The 18,443-nt window shown below is 54.2% G+C and overlaps 1 protein-coding gene across 1 annotated transcript in view; it reads left to right on the plus strand.

The window, feature by feature from the left end:
* The window catches only part of numb (NUMB endocytic adaptor protein), a 41,943-nt gene that overhangs the window by 7,534 nt on the left and 15,966 nt on the right, over positions 1–18,443 (plus strand). Inside the window, 1 exon segment of the mRNA XM_064313540.1 lies at positions 12,684–12,820. Within this exon segment, the coding sequence (XP_064169610.1) occupies positions 12,695–12,820 (126 nt within the window). The 5' untranslated portion in view covers positions 12,684–12,694.

The following is an 18,443-nucleotide window of genomic DNA, read 5'->3' on the forward strand; positions in this document are numbered from 1 at the left end:
CTCCGCCATTGTGTCCGCTTCTTCAGCGCGGCGCACGCTCGCGTCACACGCTCACGCTCACTCACACGCTCGCGTCACACGCTCACGCTCACTCACACGCTCGCGTCACACGCTCACGCTCATTCACACGCTGGCGTCACACGCTCACGCTCACTCACACGCTGGCGTCACACGCTCACGCTCACTCACACGCTCGCGTCACAGCGTCACAGCCTCACAGCCTCACAGCCTCACAGCCTCACAGCCTCACAGCCTCACAGCCTCACAGCCGTGATTCACGTCTCCTAATTGCCCCGTGAGCTTGTCCTGATTTCATATTGAAATCTGGCGAGCGTGCCGTCGAAATCGCACCCCGGGCTTAAAACGCCTTAGAATCACGCGCCGTGTCTCTGGGCCCCGAACAGGACAGAGGCACCGATGACCCCCCTCCTCAGACGCTTCCGGAAAAACACAGACTGTTTATAAACACCCCCCCCCCTGTTCCTGTAAACTCCAGGGATTTACCAGGCAGCGTGGGACTTTTTCGCCGCTCCCAGCCAATGACGAACGGGCACTCGGCGCCTGGACGCGCCCGCGGGACGGGCTCCCGTCTCTGAATATTAAACGCGGCTCTGAGCTTCGCCCCGCTGCGACGGCGGCAGGGCGGGCGAGTGGAATGTGCGCCGGGCCGTGGCGAAGACGCAAGGTCCGGCGATGACGCGCCCCCCCCGCGTCCGGTGACTAGCCTCGCGCGGCCGGCCCTGATTCAGCGGCACTCATCGTTTTTTACATTTTTTTCATGGCGGTTGTTACTCATTTTGCGCTCTTTATTTAACTCTCCTTCCGCACGGCTGCGCAGTCCTCTGCAGCTCAGCGCGTAACCTGAGAAATGAGCAGAAGGAGCCGCGGGCCGGAGAAAACAAAGGTGCTGCATTATCACGGCCGGCAGGCCTTTCTTCAGGGAACAGGCCTGCTTTCAGTATCTGTCCCCCTTTTTTTATTTGTCATTGTCCTTACTCACTGGCGCACGTCAATGGAAAACGACAAACAAAATACAAAAAATGCATTCCAGAATCATGTTTTTGAGTGTTAAATTTCAGTGAAAAATGAATAAATCCCCAGTACTGTACGTGGCCCCGAACGGTTCTCCTCTATGTTTGCTTATCTGTAAAATGACAGTGGCAGTGATTGTAGATTTCAGATATGGGAACTGGAAGTGGTTGTGGCCTGGTAATGCATGTTTGTCATGACTGAACTGCATCTCTGTCCCTCCTCCTCCTTAATCTGAGAGGAGGGCAGCAGCCCCACAGCAGGAGAGTCGGTTTAACTGCAGGAGAAACGGGGTGCTGTAAATAAAACGAAGTCTTCAGAATTGACTGTTCTATCCCGGAGAGGAGCTGGCTCATGATGGGGCTGCTTGCTGTTTAAAATCTTGCCGTTAGCCGCTGGTAATTTATTTCTTTCCCCTGTTGGGGAGGCTGTTGTTACCGAAGCAGCGGCTGTCCGTGTTTCTCATTGCTGGGCCTATTTATAGCCCCGTCTGAGAGCCTGGGGCCTCGGTGACCAACGCCTGGGGGGCCACGGGGCATGCGGCTGGCCCTCGGGCTCTGGGCCCCCCCCCACGCACACACACACACACAGCGCACACACACACACACACACCCCAGATCGGTCACAGCGTGCGTCATCCTGACCCTCGGTCGCCTCTCCATCCTTCAGAAGCTCTGCGGTGTGCACCAGGCTAAAGGGCGGCTGCTCTTGTTCGTTCAGCATCATCGCTGCTGTTGTCACTGCTGAGCCTCAGGCTTTGTGCTGCACAAGCCGTGTCGTTAGAAGGCCGGTGGGGTGTGTGTGGCTCTCCGGCTCTGGCTGTCTGGTCAGACGGGCTGTGTGATGTCCTCTGCTGCTGTCTCCTGTTGCGCTGAGCGGTACTGAATGAATAAAGAATGATGGGGCCTCCACACCAGGCTCCAGTGTCTCTCTGCTGAGAGATACAGGCCTGTTGGCTGCATGGAGGGCAAGCAGCAACAGTAACTGCAACAGTAACCGCAGCTGCAGTAATAGCAGCAGCAGCAGCAGCAGTGACAGCAGCAGCCGCGACAGCGACAGTAACCACAGCAACAGCAGCAGTAACAGCAGCAGCCGTGACAGCAACAGTAACCGCAGCAACAGCAGCAAGTAACAGCAGCAGTAACAGCAGCAGCCGTGACAGCAACAGTAACCGCAGCAACAGCAGCAGTAACAGCAGCAGCCGTGACAGCAACAGTAACCGCAGCAACAGCAGCAGTAACAGCAGCAGCAGCAGCAGGTCACTCACAGCTTGCAGCACACTCACTCAGTCTGCACTCCAGCTGAGTGACTGCAGGAACCCGCCTCTCCCCTGTAAACTCTATTCTGCTGAACGCAGCACGTGCACCAGATGTGAGCAGCGCGCCGCCGGGCCGACTGCACAGATGGAGAAGTCGCAGAAATGCGTCAGGCTTGTGCAAGTTGTGTATAAATAAATCCCCATTGCTTATATGGAAAGATTTCAAAATGAGGATGTCCAAATCACTCCTCTGCACTTCCTGTTGAGAAACTGGATTTAGACACTACTGGGTTAAGTTGTTTGGTCTGTGGGGGTGGAACCTGTGTGAAATAAATTTTGAAACCGTGCTGAATCTGGTTCAGAGCACTTCACACCGTAACCGTAGATACGGTCCCACACCTTCAGAGTCCTCGAGAGCCCTCCAGTTTGGCACGGTAAGATCTGTGACTCTGAAGCTCTTGATAATAACTGCTATTATGACAGACCGACTGTAAAGCCCTTTAAATGGTGAGAGATTAGTTGAGAGAGTTTGATCATCATCTAGAAAAGTCTGATCCTGGAGCTGCATTTATTTTCCAGGATATTGAGGTCATTTATATGTGTTATTGATGATACGCAGCATCTGGCTCTTATTGTTGGGTTTTATGGGTCATTAAATTTGACTAATGAGTGAGACATGATAAATGAGAGGGGAGTTCTTGCATTTCCAGCATTCCGGAGGTAAGTGTGGGAACCCAGAATTTAGGAACTCCCTTCCACCCCTCCGTCCTTCCACCCTTTAATCCTTCCATCCTTCCATAAGCCCTTCACTTTCGCTTTTCTGTCCATCGATGCCCTGTAAGATATTCCTGTAAGAGATTAAATGGTCTTGGACTCGCAATGCAAGCTTCTCGGCAAAAATGCCTGTTAATTGTGACTAAGTCGAGGAGTGGATTCATTTATCAACCCAAACCAAAGGTTCAGAAATGTGTCAGGGCCTGTTTTTAAATGGTAACGGTACATTTTCCGTCTTCCTGGTCTCCACGCTTCTCAGCAAACGGCTGCGTTCGTGCGTGCGTGCTCTTGTGTTTTTTTATTTTTTATTTGGTGTGTGCATTGCGTGTCCGTGTTCCGCCACGCTGGAGGGCAGGGTGATAAATCACAGGTAGTCCGTGGTGCGCAGCGCGGTGTTTGAGCGGCTGTGTTTGTATATTTTTTTTTTTCCCCTGAGGTCAGCTTCCTCTGATTTGTTTGGTAGCGCTGGGCTCTACGCAAACATTTTTTTCCCAGGAGCACATGTGCTCTCCTAAGTTGAAACATTTAGTAGCGCACTAATGCATCCCAATTAGTACACGTGCGCCTAAATGATTTTTTTTCCAGTTAGCACACATCAATTTACAGGAGCAAATGCTCTTCAAACGGGAGCACCTTAGAGCCCTGTGAAGGGGTAGGGAATTGGCACGTACGCCGGGCCAAATGACCCTTTTGTACCCTTGTTGTGAGGGGAGGTGTGGGTGCAGGGAGAGGCCAGAATGCTTTCTGCCCGGGCTGCTCCCGTCATGGTGCCCTCGGAGATGCCCGCACCGCTCGGCGGAAATGGCGGGGAGGCGAGCGTGCTCCTGAGCGCCCCCGTTTGCGTGCGTCACTGGAGACGCGATACACTTTCCTTTTAGGTGACGGGATATTTTTACTTCTATATTTTTACCTGCTTTGTTGGGTGTAGCCAGCCTGGTTGCGCAACTCAGCCTTTTTGTTTTTTTTTTGGCTAAAAGGTTTTATGTTTTAATACAACGTACGTGCATTTGTGTGTGTGTGTGTGTCCGTGTGTGTGTGTGCGCGAGTGTGTGTTTGTGTGTGTGCGCGAGTGTGTGCATGCGTGTGTGTGTGAGCGAGTGTGTGTTTGTGTGTGTGCGCGAGTGTGTGTTTGTGTGTGTGCGCGAGTGTGTGCATGCGAGTGTGTGTATGCGTGTGTGTGTGCATGCGTGCGAGTGTGCGAGTGTGCGCGTGCGTGTGTGAGTGTGCGCGTGTGCACGCACGTGTGTTTCTGTGCATGCGTGTGGAAGCAGTGAGTAGTCGCAGAGTAACGCTTGCTGACAGGCTGCTGAGTGCTGATTGCTGCAGGCCTGGATGGAGCTCTGATGTGCGATGTGAGCTCTCGGTGCTGCTTGGGGTGTTAAGCTGTGGTCAGGCTGTCTTCACACATCCAGCGTATTTGGCTGAGAATAGAAAGGGGTATAAAAAGCAGCACCCTTTTGCACTCAAATCCCCAGGGTTCCCTCTGCTCGACTTCCTCAGTGCGCCTCCAGATGCTAATGGCTGACGCTTTAACAGTGCCGTGTGAGGCGTGGGTGAATGTGTAACAGGGGTGGCGTGCTCAGGTAAATGTGCTGTCCAATCGTACGTGACCAATGAGAACCGGTTACCTGAGGCCCTAACCCCCCCCCCCACCTTCCTGTGCGTTCTCTCATTTTTCCACTGTGGAGAGACGGCTGCCTGAGTGGGTGTCATGGTAACAGTCAGCCTGACTGGCCATTCTCATTCATAGCTGGCTGGCTGTCTGTCAGTCAGTCTGTTTATCTGTCTCTTTCTCTTTCTGTGTGTGTGTGTTTCTGTATGCATGTGTGTGTGTGTGTGTGTGTGTGTGTGTCTGCGTGTGTGTATGCATGTTTGCATGTGTGTGTGTGTGTGTGTGTGTGTCTGCATGCGTGTGTGTGTCTCTGTGTCTGCACGTGTGTGTGTGAGTGTGTGTGAGTGACAGAGACTGAGCAGAAGGCAGCAGACGGTATCTAAGCTGGCTGCTCTCCAGGCGGTGTGGCGGTGTGGCGGTGCAGAGGTGCGGCGGTGCAGAGGTGCAGAGGTGTGTGTCTCAGTCAGGGAGCGCGTGCGGGGGCCAGGCAGCACTTTAGCCTCATTTCTGTTAATTAATGACACGCTGGATATGATCAGAGACAAATCCCCTCCCTGCTGCGCCGCAGCTGCGCTGAATCTGTTAGAGCAGCTTTGTGGCGCTGCTCCTGCTCCTGCTCCTGCTCGGCTCTGACGCTCGGTTGTGACGGAGAAAGGGAACGCGATTGAGTCAAGAGCTGAGATGAGCGAGAAGCTTGAAGCGTTATGAAGCCTTCATTGGGAAAAGTCACTCCAGACGTAGATGACATAAGGTGGCACGGCTTTGGCTGTTATCTGAAGCAGCGCTTCCGAAGGACAACGGTGATGCGCGTTGTCCCTCAGTACTGCGGGCGTAGCTGAGACCCGGCAGCAGTGTGTCAGACAGCCGTCTGTGTACACTCCTGTTCAGCCCTGTCAGGGTCTATTCAGGGTTACACACACACACACACACACGCACACACACGCACACACACACACACACGCACACACGCACACACACGCATGCACACACACACACACACACACACACACACGCATGCACACACACACACACACACACACACACGCATGCACACACGCACACACACACGCACGCATGCACACACACCACACACACACGCACGCATGCACACAGCACCACCACACAGCGCATGCACACCACACACACCACACCACACCGCACACACACACACACACACCACACCAACAGCAACACACTCTTTCTTTCACTCAGCTCTCTGTTTGTGCACAAGGGCCCAGTTGTGTGACGCGTGGGTTAATTCAGTCTCAGGGGTAATTTGGTGTGATTGGCTGTAATTTAAAGGGAAATTATTCTAATGGCCTGTGCTGGGGTTTATCTTCATTTCCCTGTGTTGGCCAGTATACTGCATATGCTCGTGCAGGCCACAGGTAGGGTTTGGGGTGTGTGTGTGTGTGTCTATTTGTGTGCATATGCATGTGTGTACGCACGTTTCGAGAAGACCGTGGTTATGACAGGCGGAGGAGCAGCTCTGATGGGCGGGGCCAGGCAGGACGGGGCGGGGCTCGGAGGATTATGCGGGTCTGCTTTGGACACCTTTGGTTCTGCTTGGGGCACTTCCTGTGGGCTCGGTTGTGGCCGGGCTCCATTACGACTGCACTTCCCCTTCTGTGCGTGGGAAAGGCCCACGGCCTGCTGGCTCTTCACCAGGCAAACCTCAAACCCTCTGCCCGCCTCCCTCTTACGCCACCCTGTCTTTCACACCTTTCAACCACCCCTCCCTCTTACGCCACCCCCCCCCCCCCAGTCTTTCACACCTTTCCACCCCCCCTCCCTCGTGTGACTTTTAGCTGGCCGCATGTCGAGAATTCATCTGGGTGTCCTACATCTTCTCGCTCTCCCACTCCTTATCACCTCCTATTCTTTTCCTCCTCTCCTCCTTTTCCCCTCTTGTTCTTTTCCCCTAAGCCTCTCTCCTGTTCTTCTCCTCTCCTCTTTCCTCTCTCCCGCTCCTCTCCCTTAAGCCTCTCTCTGCTGCTCTCCCGTTTACCCCCCCCCCCACCGCCCCTCCCCAGTCCTGTCCTGTTGATCTTTTCTCCCTTGGCTTCTCTCGTAATTGGATTAGTTCATCAGGAATTTGGTGGCGGTCCCAGTCGGTTTGGGTCATTGTAGTTCCTTAAATGCAGGCTCACAGCCCAGCCCAGCGTGGGGCATGCGTGTTTCATGTCCTGTGGAGATTGAGCAGGACAGCAGCCTTGTTCACGCTCATACACCAAAAACAATGCTTTTACCATCCAGTGGATTAATTGACCCAACGTATGAGGAGTATTACCGTATATAAAGCAGGGATTAATAAGAGCAGGGATTAATAATTTGGAGTTTCTTGAAATCAAAATTGGATACTGTAAAACATTGTTTTAAATATGAATGCATTTTTGGTTATTGAAAGATAGATCAGCCGGCTTCTAAGTCCTCCACATACCTCGTTGTGCTTTGGGCCTTACGGCTGGGCAGGGATGGTCCTTCAACTTCGGAAATAAAGGCAAGATTCTGCTTCAGTGGAGTGCAGTAAAAAAAAAAAAAAAAGAATTAAGATGTTAGTGAGAAATATCCCTTGGTTGTTGCTTACGACAGTCGACACATTTGTGCTGACTTTCCAGCGAATCTGTGAAGGTCACGGTAGACTAGAAGTTCCCGTTGAGCGACCGGGAGGTTTCTGGGGCGTGAAAAGGAACGTGAAATGTAAACATTTTTCACTGGCACAGTTTTGACCGGAACACGCAGAGATATTGCAGCGTGTTTACATGTTGTTGTGCGATTGGCATAAGCCTGATCCTGTCTTTGCTTACGGGTGTTAGCGTGTTCCTGTCTTTGCTTACGGTGTTAGCTTCCGTTTGTTCCGTTAGCGTGTTCCTGTCTTGCTTACGGGTGTGTCTGTTCCTGTCTTTGCTTACGGGTGTTAGCGTGTTCCTGTCTTTGCTTACGGGTGTTAGCGTGTTCCTGTCTTTGCTTACGGGTGTTAGCGTGTTCCTGTCTTTGCTTACTGGTGTTAGCGTGTTCCTGTCTTTGCTTACTGGTGTTAGCGTGTTCCTGTCTTTGCTTACTGGTGTTAGCGTGTTCCTGTCTTTGCTTACGGGTGTTAGCGTGTTCCTGTCTTTGCTTACTGGTGTTAGCGTGTTCCTGTCTTTGCTTACGGGTGTTAGCGTGTTCCTGTCTTTGCTTTACGTGTTGTTTGTTACGTGTTCCTGTCTTTGCTTACGGGTGTTAGCGTGTTCCTGTCGTTGCTTACGGGTGTTAGCGTGTTCCTGTCGTTGCTTACGGGTGTTAGCGTGTTCCTGTCTTTGCTTACTGGTGTTAGCGTGTTCCTGTCGTTGCTTACGGGTGCTGTGGGGCTCTCTGTTTGAAGGCTCGTGGCGGATTAGCGCCCGTGGGAATGGGCCTGTCTGTCTCGGCTGGCTGCCGTGGCCTTCCTCTGTCTGGAGAGCAGAGCGTGCACCAGGGCCTCATTAGTGCAGCTTGTGGGTTCTCTGTTCTCACTCTTCCTTTATGATTTCCATAATGGCCCTGAACATTTCGTTCGGCTGGCACTGTTTCAGACTTCTTACAAATACCCCCGACACTGCAGCTCCGCACTGCTGCTCTGACCACTGCTCTACACTGCTGCTCTGACCACTCCCCCACACTGCTGCTCTGACCACTGCCCCACACTGCAGCTCAACACTGTTGTTCTGACCACTGCTCCACAGTGCTGCTCTGACCACTCCCCCACACTGCTACTCTGCCCACTGCTCTACACTGCTGCTCTGACCACTGCTCCACACTGCTGCTCTGACCACTGCTCCACACTGCTGCTCTGGCCACTGCCCCACACTGCTGCTCTGACCACTGCTCCACACTGCTGCTCTGATCACTGCTCCACACTGCAGCTCCACAATGATGCTCTGACCACTGCCCCACAGTGCTGCTCTGACCACTCCCCCACACTGCTGCTCTGACCACTGCTCCACACTGCAGCTCCACACTGCTGCTCTGAACACTGCCCCACACTGCAGCTCCACACTGCTGCTCTGATCACTGCCCCACACTGCTGCTCTGAACACTGCCCCACACTGCAGCTCCACACTGCTGCTCTGATCACTGCCCCACACTGCTGCTCTGACCACTGCCCCTCACTGCTGCTCTGAGCACTGAATGCCGTGCACTCTGGCCCTGCATTTCTCCGAGGCCAGGGTTTATATAACACATCCACTCTTCCCATGTTTCCTGCTCTACATAAGCATGCTAATCCAGCGCTAACTGCAAAAAATGAGATTGCCATGGTAACACGGCAGCATTTAATTGTTTGTGTATTCATGTGGCAGTTTCGTGTTTGTGGAGGGTTGTGGCAGCGCGTGTTGGGCCTGGCATGTTTGGAGCGCGTCTCCCAGAGTCCAGCCTGTCACACTGGAGCCACAGAGCCAAGCGCTGCTTCCTGGAGCCTGGCCTGGATTCAGGAAGCAGCGGCTCCATCTCTCTCTCTCTCTGTCTGTCTCTGTCTCTCTCTGTCTCCCTGTCTCTCTCTCTCCCTCCCTGTCTCTCTCTCTCTCTCTTTCTCTCTCTGTCTCTGTCTCTCCCTGTCTCTCTCTCTCTCTCTCGCTCTCTCGCTCCTCTCTCTCTCTCTCTTGCTCTGTCTCCCTCTGTCTCTCTGTCTCTCTCTCTCCCCCTCTCTCTCTGTCTCTCTCTCTCGCTCTGTCTCCCTCTGTTCCCTGAAAGCCTCTCATCTGCAGGATCTTCCTGCGAGTCTAATCTAATTTCTCCATGCTTAGAAAGATTATTTTAGATGTAATCAAATCTCCCACATGTGCACACAAATACACACACACACACACACACACACACACACAAACATGCATGCATGTGTGCGCATGCACACACGCACGCACAGGCACACACACAAGCAAATACGCAAAAGGCACATGCACACACTTGTGCGCACACACACAAGCTAATGCGCACACGCGCGCACACACACACACACACACACACACTGGTCTCTCCCCCTGGTGTGCAGTGTTATTTGTGTGCCATGTGTACTCCTGTTGGAATGTGCGGGCTCTCTGGCTGGTGCCAGGCCTGCCTGTCAGTGCTAAACCGCAGCCCATCTGGCTGGGATCAGCTCTAAATGGGCTTCTATTAATGGGAAATACGGCCTCACCCGCTGGCCCAGAGCTCTGGCGCCGGGCCACACAGGCCCGCTCAGCCACAGCGGGCAGCGGACCGTGGGCTGGGCCTGGTTCTGCAGAGACTGTGAGCTGGGCCTGGTTCTGTAGAGGCTGTGAGCTGGGCCTGGTTCTGTAGAGACACAGCAGGCAGTGGGCTGTGAGCTGGCGGTCTGTAGAGACGTGAGCTGGCCTGGTTCTGTAGAGACACAGCAGGCAGTGGACCGTGGGCTGGCCTGGTTCTGTAGAGACCGTGGGCTGGGCCTGGTTCTGTAGAGGCTGTGAGCTGGGCCTGGTTCTGTAGAGACACAGCAGGCAGTGGGCTGTGAGCTGGGCCTGGTTCTGTAGAGACCGTGAGCTGGGCCTGGTTCTGTAGAGACACAGCAGGCAGTGGGCTGTGAGCTGGGCCTGGTTCTGTAGAGACCGTGAGCTGGGCCTGGTTCTGTAGAGACACAGCAGGCAGTGGGCTGTGAGCTGGGCCTGGTTCTGCAGAGATAAGAAATAGGTAATGAGAGAGAGACAGGAAGGATTGTAATGAGGGAGACATACAGGGGAGATAGACGGTAGAGAGAGAGACTATGGGCAGAGAGAGAGAGACAACAGTGGAGAGAGAGACAGACAAGAGAGAGAGAGACAGACTGTGGTGAGAGACCGACCGACAGGGGAGAGAGAGAGAGAGACAGACTGTGGTGAGAGACAGACCGACAGGGGAGAGAGAGAGAGACAGACAGACAGACTGGGGAGAGAGAGTGTGATTCCTGTCCTTTGTAAATGAGATGAATAAGCAGAGGAATGTAGCCTGCAGTGTTGCACACCTGATATGACCTAAATGCCGCGGATCCCATAGAGCCTGCCACCGCCGCCCCCGGGCGTCTCACACGCACACAGGTGTGTTTCACGCGTGATTGCGCGGGGCCTGCGATCTGGTTACACGCTCTTTGTGTGCCTGTCTCTCACACTCAGGACCAGCCCCAGTGAGCACACACAAATCAATCTCTGTCACTGCACTGCACTGCACGCTTTCTGAGCTGCGTGATACTGGGGGAAAGGTGTCTGCTCTGGGGCACTCTGGCGAATGGTATTGGTACCGCGTGATATTATGGTGAGAAGTATCTGTACTGTGTGATACGGGGTGAAATGTGTCTGCTCTGGGGCACTATGGTGAATGGTACCGGTGATAGTGTGGTGAATAGTATCTATACTGTGTGATGTTTTTGTGAATAGTATCTGTACTGCATGGTATTGGGGTGAATAGTATCTCCTGTGTGATATTTGGGTTTATAGTATCTATACTGTGTGATGTTTGTGTGAATAGTATCTGTACTGTGTGATAGTGTGGTGAATAGTATCTGTACTGCATGGTATTGGGGTGAATAGTATCTCCTGTGTGATATTGGGGTGAATAGTATCTGTACTGCTTGGTATTGGGCTGAATAGTATCTCCTGTGTGATATTGGGGTGAATAGTATCTGTAGTGTGTGATATTGGGGTGAGTGGTATCTATACTGTGTGATGTTGGGGTGAATAGTATCTGTGCTGCAGCAGACCCAGGCTAGTGTGAGAGCAGACCCAGGCTGGCTGCAGCAGACCCAGGCTGGTGTGAGAGCAGACCCAGGCTGGCTGCTGTAGCCCAGTGCGGTCCATGTGTGGCTGTGAGATAAGAGCCTCCCGTTGTTTTCATTGGCTGTGGTGCCGGTGGCTCTGCTGTTTAAAGTGATACTGCTGAGCCGCTGGAGCCCTCATATTCCCTCTGTATTATCTGCTTCTGTTTCCTAGCATGAGTGTGTGTGTGTGTGTGTGTGTGTGTGTGTGCGTGCGCGTGTGTGTGTGTGTGTACAGTACTCTGGGTAGGAGCAGAGCTATGGGAGGTCTGACTCCCCCTTGGCGCTGAGCGGAGCTGCAGTCATTGTAACGCAGAAGCTGGCTCATGGCAGGGCCTGCTGCTAGAGCCGGGGAGTCTGGGAATCCCTCCGGTCAGCCCCCATGATGCTCTGCGGTGTGAGCGTGCGCTTCTGATTCGCCGATGAAGCCTGGCCTATCAGGTCATGTGATTTCACAGCCTGTTCCCGCCGTGCAGACCTGTGCGTTTCTCTGAGCTCGCGGTCGGCCCGGTCTCCCGCGGGACGCCCTGCGCGTTATCGCGTCATGTGACTGCGTGTCCGGCCCGTATCGACCGCGCTCTCCTCAGCACGCTGATCTGCCGTTTGTCCTTACCGGGCGAGCAGATTCGGCGTTAGTGCTCCGGACCGGATCGCTCCGGACCCCCTCAGAGCCGCTGATAGCCGGAGGTGAAAAGTGCGGATGTGCCGATCGAACTGTGAGTGTGTGGAAGGGGGTGGGGGTGGTGCGGAGCCAGGGGAGGCTTCGAGTTTGGGACTGCCGTGTGAGATGGCGTGATCGCGCGATCTGCCTGAACACGCCGGCTTTTTTGGGGTGATCGCAGACTGGCTGGTCCTGGCGGGCGTGCGGGAGTGGTGTGGTGTGTGTGTACGTGGGGGGGGATTACGTGTTGTGTGTGTCGGTGTGGCTGTGTTGTTGTGTGTGTGTGCGTGGATGCTCTGTGTTGTGTGTACAGTCTGTGTTTGTGGCCGTTTTGTGTGGTGTGCGCGTGGCCTGTGTTGTGTCTGGTGGTGGTGTGTGTGTGTGTATGTGTGTGTGCGTGCGTGCGCGTGTTTGCGTGTGTGCGTGTGCGTGTGCGCATGCGTGCGTTTGTGTGTGTGTGCGTGCGTGTGTAATGCACATTCCTGAGGTCAGTTCATAAACAGCACGAAGGAGCCACTCCATCAAGTGACTGAAGTGTTCTCGCTCATCCTCTTTCACTTCCTGCCTCACTTCCTCTTTTCGCTCTGCGCAGGAGGCTCAGCGATGAACAAGCTACGGCAGAGCTTCCGGAGGAAGAAAGACATCTACGTGCCCGAGTCCAGCCGGCCGCACCAGTGGCAGACCGACGAGGAGGCTGTGCGCAGCGGCAAGTGCAGCTTCGCAGTGAAGGTGAGCCACTGACACAGCTGAGTTCACTGCACACTGAGCCACTGACACTGCTGAGTTCACTGCACACTGAGCCACTGACACAGCTGAGTTCACTGCACACTGAGCCACTGACACAGCTGAGTTCACTGCACACTGAGCCACTGACACAGCTGAGTTCACTGCACGCTGAGCCACTGACACAGCCAAGCTCACTGCACACTGAGCCACTGACACAGCTGAGTTCACTGCAGCTGAGCCACTGACACAGCTGAGTTCACTGCACCTGAGCCACTGACACAGCTGAGTTCACTGCACACTGAGCCACCGACACAGCCGAGTTCACTGCACACTGAGCCACTGACACAGCTGAGTTCCTGCATGCTGAGCCACTGACACAGCTGAGTTCACTGCACACTGAGCCACTGACACAGCAGCTCACTGCACACTGAGTCCACTGACACAGCTGAGTTCACTGCACCTGAGCCACTGACACAGCTGAGTTCACTGCACGCTGAGCCACTGACACAGCTCGAGCTCACTGCACCTGAGCCACTGACACAGCTATCTTGCACTGACACTAGCCACTGACGACATGCAGAGATTACTTGGAAGCTGGAATACAATTGTCATGCTTGATTCACTGAACACTGGCATACACGCCTCAGTTTATCGTGCACAGCGAACGCATCTGAACAGACTCGACGTTCCTGCATCTGAGCCTTACTGACACACTCGAGTGCCGCTGCCCCCACTGACACAGCTGAGTTCACTGCACGCTGAGCCACTGACACAGCTGAGTTCACTGCACGCTGAGCCACTGACACAGCTGAGTTCACTGCACGCTGAGCCACTGACACAGCTGAGTTCACTGCACGCTGAGCCACTGACACAGCTGAGTTCCCTGCATGCTGAGCCACTGACACAGCTGAGTTCACTGCACACTGAGCCACTGACACAGCTGAGTTCACTGCACACTGAGCCACTGACACAGCTGAGTTCACTGCACACTGAGCCACTGACACAGCTGAGTTCACTGCACGCTGAGCCACTGACACAGCTGAGTTCACTGCACGCTGAGCCACTGACACAGCTGAGTTCACTGCACACTGATACTAAGGCACTGACACCCTGTTTACATGCAGAGCATACTTGGAAGACTGGAAAAATACAAAGTTTGCAGTTTGCATTTGGCGTTTTTGTATTCCGGATACACTGCTAATACGCCTTCAGGTTTAATCGGTTTGGTTTCACATTAGCGAACGCATTCTGAACAGACCTCGCAGCGTTCTGCGTCTGAGCCTTAACGGTGCGGCACTCGAGAGGCCCAGGGGGCGTGGCTCTAACATCGGTCGGTCAGAGCTTCCTTTCGCACGCGCTCCCGGGCGCCGGGGGTTACTGAGAGCGGACTCTTTCCTGAGCGCGCCAGGCTAGCGGCGCTCTGAGCTTTTAACATTCCTGCGGGATCCGCAGCGGCCATGTTTGATTTGTCTGTGAGTAATGGCGGCTTTACCTGAGCAGCCCTCGGTGCGGTCAGCGAGCCCAGCGAGCCTCGCCGCTGTGTTGTGGCAACAGCCCCGGGTTTCCTAAACAGAGCTGTTCTGGTACACCAAACCCTGACCTCCCCGCTGCCGCTCCCCAGCCGCCCACCCGGGAGGGGAGGGGTGTGCGTGTGGGGGGTGGGGTGGGGGGGTCATGTGATGTTTTCGAGCAGCGGGGCAGGAGCGCTGGTGATCGGGGTGCGAGGCGCACGCTGGGCTGAGGCCCAGTCAGAGCACACTGAAGGGGTTCCTCTGCTGTGGACATCCCAGAATCCTCAGTCTGTCCCCCCCTCCCTTTCTTCTACTCTCATTCCCTCGCTCCCTTTCTTGCTCTCTCTCTCCCTTTTTCCCTCTTTCTCCCTCTCTCTCTCTCTCTCTCTCTCTCTCTCTCTCTCTCTCACTCACTCTCATTCTGTCTCTCTCCCTCTTTCCGTCTCTCTCTCTCCCTCGCCCTCTCTCCCTCCCTCCTGACCTCAGCATCACCCCCCACCTGCGGAACACAGCCGTCTCTCCCCCAGCGCGGATTCTTTATGAGCCGAAGGAAGATCCCTGCGTGCTCTCCTCCTACAGAGATAAGACCCAGAGACAGACTTCCTGTGTGTTGTGGTGTGTGTGTTGATGTGTTTTGTGTGTTGTGTTGTGTGGTTGCATGTGTGTAGTGCATGTGTGTGCATTGGTGTGTGGTGTGTGTGATGTGTGTGTGTGTGTGTGTGTGTGTGTGTGCATATGTGTGTGTGTGTGTGTGTGTGTGCATATGTGTGTGTGTGTGTGTGTGTGCATATGTGTGTGTGTGCGCAGTTGCGTTTTGTTTCTGAAACATGAAGGTGGTTCTCCGTGCTGTGCTGGTGTTCACCGTAGATCTGGACGTGTCTGAGGGACGCAGGTCTGTTATCAGTCATCGTCTTCCTCGCTCTCAGTGCTGGTGTCTGATCCAAACTGGGCCTGGATGCGTCTCGAGTCGCAGTCGAAATCTAGAACATTTAAAAAAAGAAAAAAGACAAGTCTATAGGTTTTGTGAGTCCTCCCCACCCCCCATCTCCTCTCCTCCTCCTCTCCTCTTCTCGTCTCCTCCTCCTTTCTCCAGACGTCCCCCCCCCCCGCACCTCCTGTGCATGTGCAACCTAACCTGCTAGCCCTGCGCGCTGTCGGCCTCTCTCTCAGGGCCCAGCTTGTGTGGGCTGGAATTCTTGTGGAGAGATTAGCGCTGCTGTGCTGGACGGATGGAGAGAAGGGGAACGGAGAGGTTCTGGAAGGTAAAGAGGAGAAGTGGGATGTTTGACTGTGAGGTCAGCCTCTGTTCTGCTTGCTCAGGGTTTCCCCCCGGAAACACTCAGAGGGGGGAACAGGCCGATTCTGTGCTCCTTATACTGAGCTCATCTCTCCCACTGGACTGCCTTCTGCCTGCAGACTGAGGGAGTGTGGGTGTGTGTGTGTCTGTGTGTGTGCGTGTGTGTGTGCTTGTGTCTGTGTGTGCGTATGCATGTGTGTGTGTGTGTGTGTGTATTTGTTTGTGTGTGTGTGTGTATTTGTTTGTGTTAATGTGTACATGTTTGTGTGGGTGTGTGTGTGCTTGTGTCTGTGTGTGCGTGTGTGTGTGTATTTGTTTGCGTTAATGTGTACATGTTTGTGCGTGTGTGCTTGTGTCTGTGTGTGCATGTGCATGTGTGTGTGTGTATTTGTTTGCGTTAATGTGTACACGTTTGTGTTTGCGTGTGCATGTGTGCGTTTGTGTGACTGTGTGCATGTGTGTGAGGTTGCTATTGACTGGCATGAGAATGTGTTTTGCTGGACTTTGCTCACAGGAGTGGCTGCTCACTGCATGCCCGCCCCCTCCTGTATGTGCTGAGTCTGCTGACTTCACGCTCGTGGGCGGAGCCTCGCAGCACAGTTCCGCCCCCACAGCGCTCCATTAGGCCAGGGAGCTCATTTGAGAAACACTACAGAAGAAGAAACGCAGCAGAGACACCCGTAAAGTTATCTTTGCTGAGGTGCCCATGACTTCGCTGCTGATCCTGAAGCCCTGTTCTCGTAAAGCTGAGAGAACCTGAACAGGCTAAGCTCTATACAGTGGACTCCTCTGGCTGTGTGGTTTTTATTTAACCTGGTTTTAAATGTTTGGAATCCAGCTGTCTGGTCAGCTAAGAAAAAAGGAATCGTTGCCATGAATGTTTTATGGTGGAGCTTCATGGTTGCTGGTTTTGAGATACTGCGCTACATTAGCATTTAGGGCCGGTTTCACAGGCACAGGCGTATGTGAGCACACGTGTGCGCATGTGCATGCTGGCGTGTGGCATGCCTGTGTGTGTGTGTGTCTGTATGTGTATGGATATGGGTGTAACTGTATGTGTGTGTGTGAGAGATTGATGAGCTTGAGTTGGTAGGAGCATCAGGATCACACATCAGTAAACAGGAAGTCAGTGAAAGGATGCTGTTTCTGCTCTCCGCAGGCAGTGGCACCGATGCCCTGCTTTGTGAGTTTGACACTCCTGAAGGCTGGAAAAATGACTCCTAATGATGGAGTCGGGAAGAACCCTGCTCCTGTTTAATCCCAAACACACTGTGCATGTGTGTCAGCACTACTGCTTTTGGGGACTCCAAATGAGTTGAATTTTTCCTTTAAAGTGCAGTTCGACCCGTCATCAGCATTCGTATATTAAAACATACCCAGAATTCCCTCCACGCCCGCCGTCCGTCCGTGGGCCTCCCTGCCCCCCCTCTTACTGCACGCCGCACTTTTTAAATAAGGAGTCGCGCTGGGAACGGGCTGTCAGTTAAAGCGTGGGCGGAGTCGGGCTGAAGGGCACGCTCGCATTTAGGCCCCCCGCTCATGTGACACGGGAGCTCTCCCTCTGGCACCTGCCGCCGCTCGTCAGGCCGCCGCGGATACGCACAACCCGATACTCCGTTTCCCCCGTTCCCCCGCGATCGCTTTCACGCGCTCGCTCTCCGCCAGACGCGGGGGCCGACGGCTGCTGTTTTGACGGGTTTATTGGTCAGAAGGTTCTAGAAATGAAACTGGGGGTGGAGGTGGGGGTGGGGTTTGTTTTTGTGTACACATTTATAGTCGAGTCCCGAACCCATCTCTGGCCGCTGGGGCTCACGGCAATATGGCGCCCCCCCCCCCCCCCCGCTTCTCTCCGTCCGATCAAATAAACAGCCTCGCTTTCAGTCGCGTTTAAGCTCTGCTTTCCATCGCCTGGAGGACCTGGTGTTTCCATCGCCTGGAGGACCTGGTGTTCCGCAGGTGACAGACAGATGTTTGGCGCGGCGCCGTTGTGCGTTCTGCCTTAGCGTTTGTGTTCGGCGTGGTGAGGTCAGAGGCACTTTGAGCGCCGCGGTAACCTGGAGGCCCGCTCTGTCCAGGAGGGCTCTATGCTTCATGTGAAGCAGCTAGCAGAAGCTCTTATCAGGGGCCGTTTAACTGCGTGTGCAGTTTAAAAAACAAGCACGCCGTCCATTTATACGGCTGGGTGTTCGTCCAGCCGATTTAGGGTAAGTATCTGTCTCAAGGGCAAGGGCTGCTGTCCGACCCTGTTCCTGGGGGCCTTACCGGGGTTTCACTCCAACCCTAACAGAGCGCAGCTCGTTCAACAGCTAGAGATCTCGCTGAGATGCTAATTGATGGAGTAAGGTGTGCCAAGTTAGGGTTGAAATGAAAACCTACAGGACGGAAGATCTGCAGGAACAGGGTTGGACGGCTCTGATCGAGGATATAATGGCTGTGCCGCCTGGGATTTAAACCTGCAACCTCTGAGTTATAGCCATTACTGTCCATACACTACTGCCATAGATGTATAGTGACCCTCTGGCACATGGAGGCTGCTGAGCTGGTGTGAGCGGTATGGGATTTGCAGTTCTGAGAGCGCATTGGAGAATGTTTATCGACTGCGGCTGTCGATGGCGCTGTGATTGACGCTTGTTCCCTTAAAGGGGAGGGGGGGGGGGGACGCCGAGGGCGCTGGGTTGGGCGGGAGGGAAAGGGTAAGGACTTCCTGTTCGGCAGCGCACACAATGGAGCGTCTCCAGGGCTGACCTTGGTGTCTGGGTGGGCCGGCGGTGTGACATCACGGTGACACGCAGGGGCCCCGGGCCGGCCCCGCCCCGCC

This window comes from Anguilla rostrata, chromosome 1 (genome assembly GCF_018555375.3).
Source record: "Anguilla rostrata isolate EN2019 chromosome 1, ASM1855537v3, whole genome shotgun sequence".
NCBI lineage: Eukaryota > Metazoa > Chordata > Actinopteri > Anguilliformes > Anguillidae > Anguilla > Anguilla rostrata.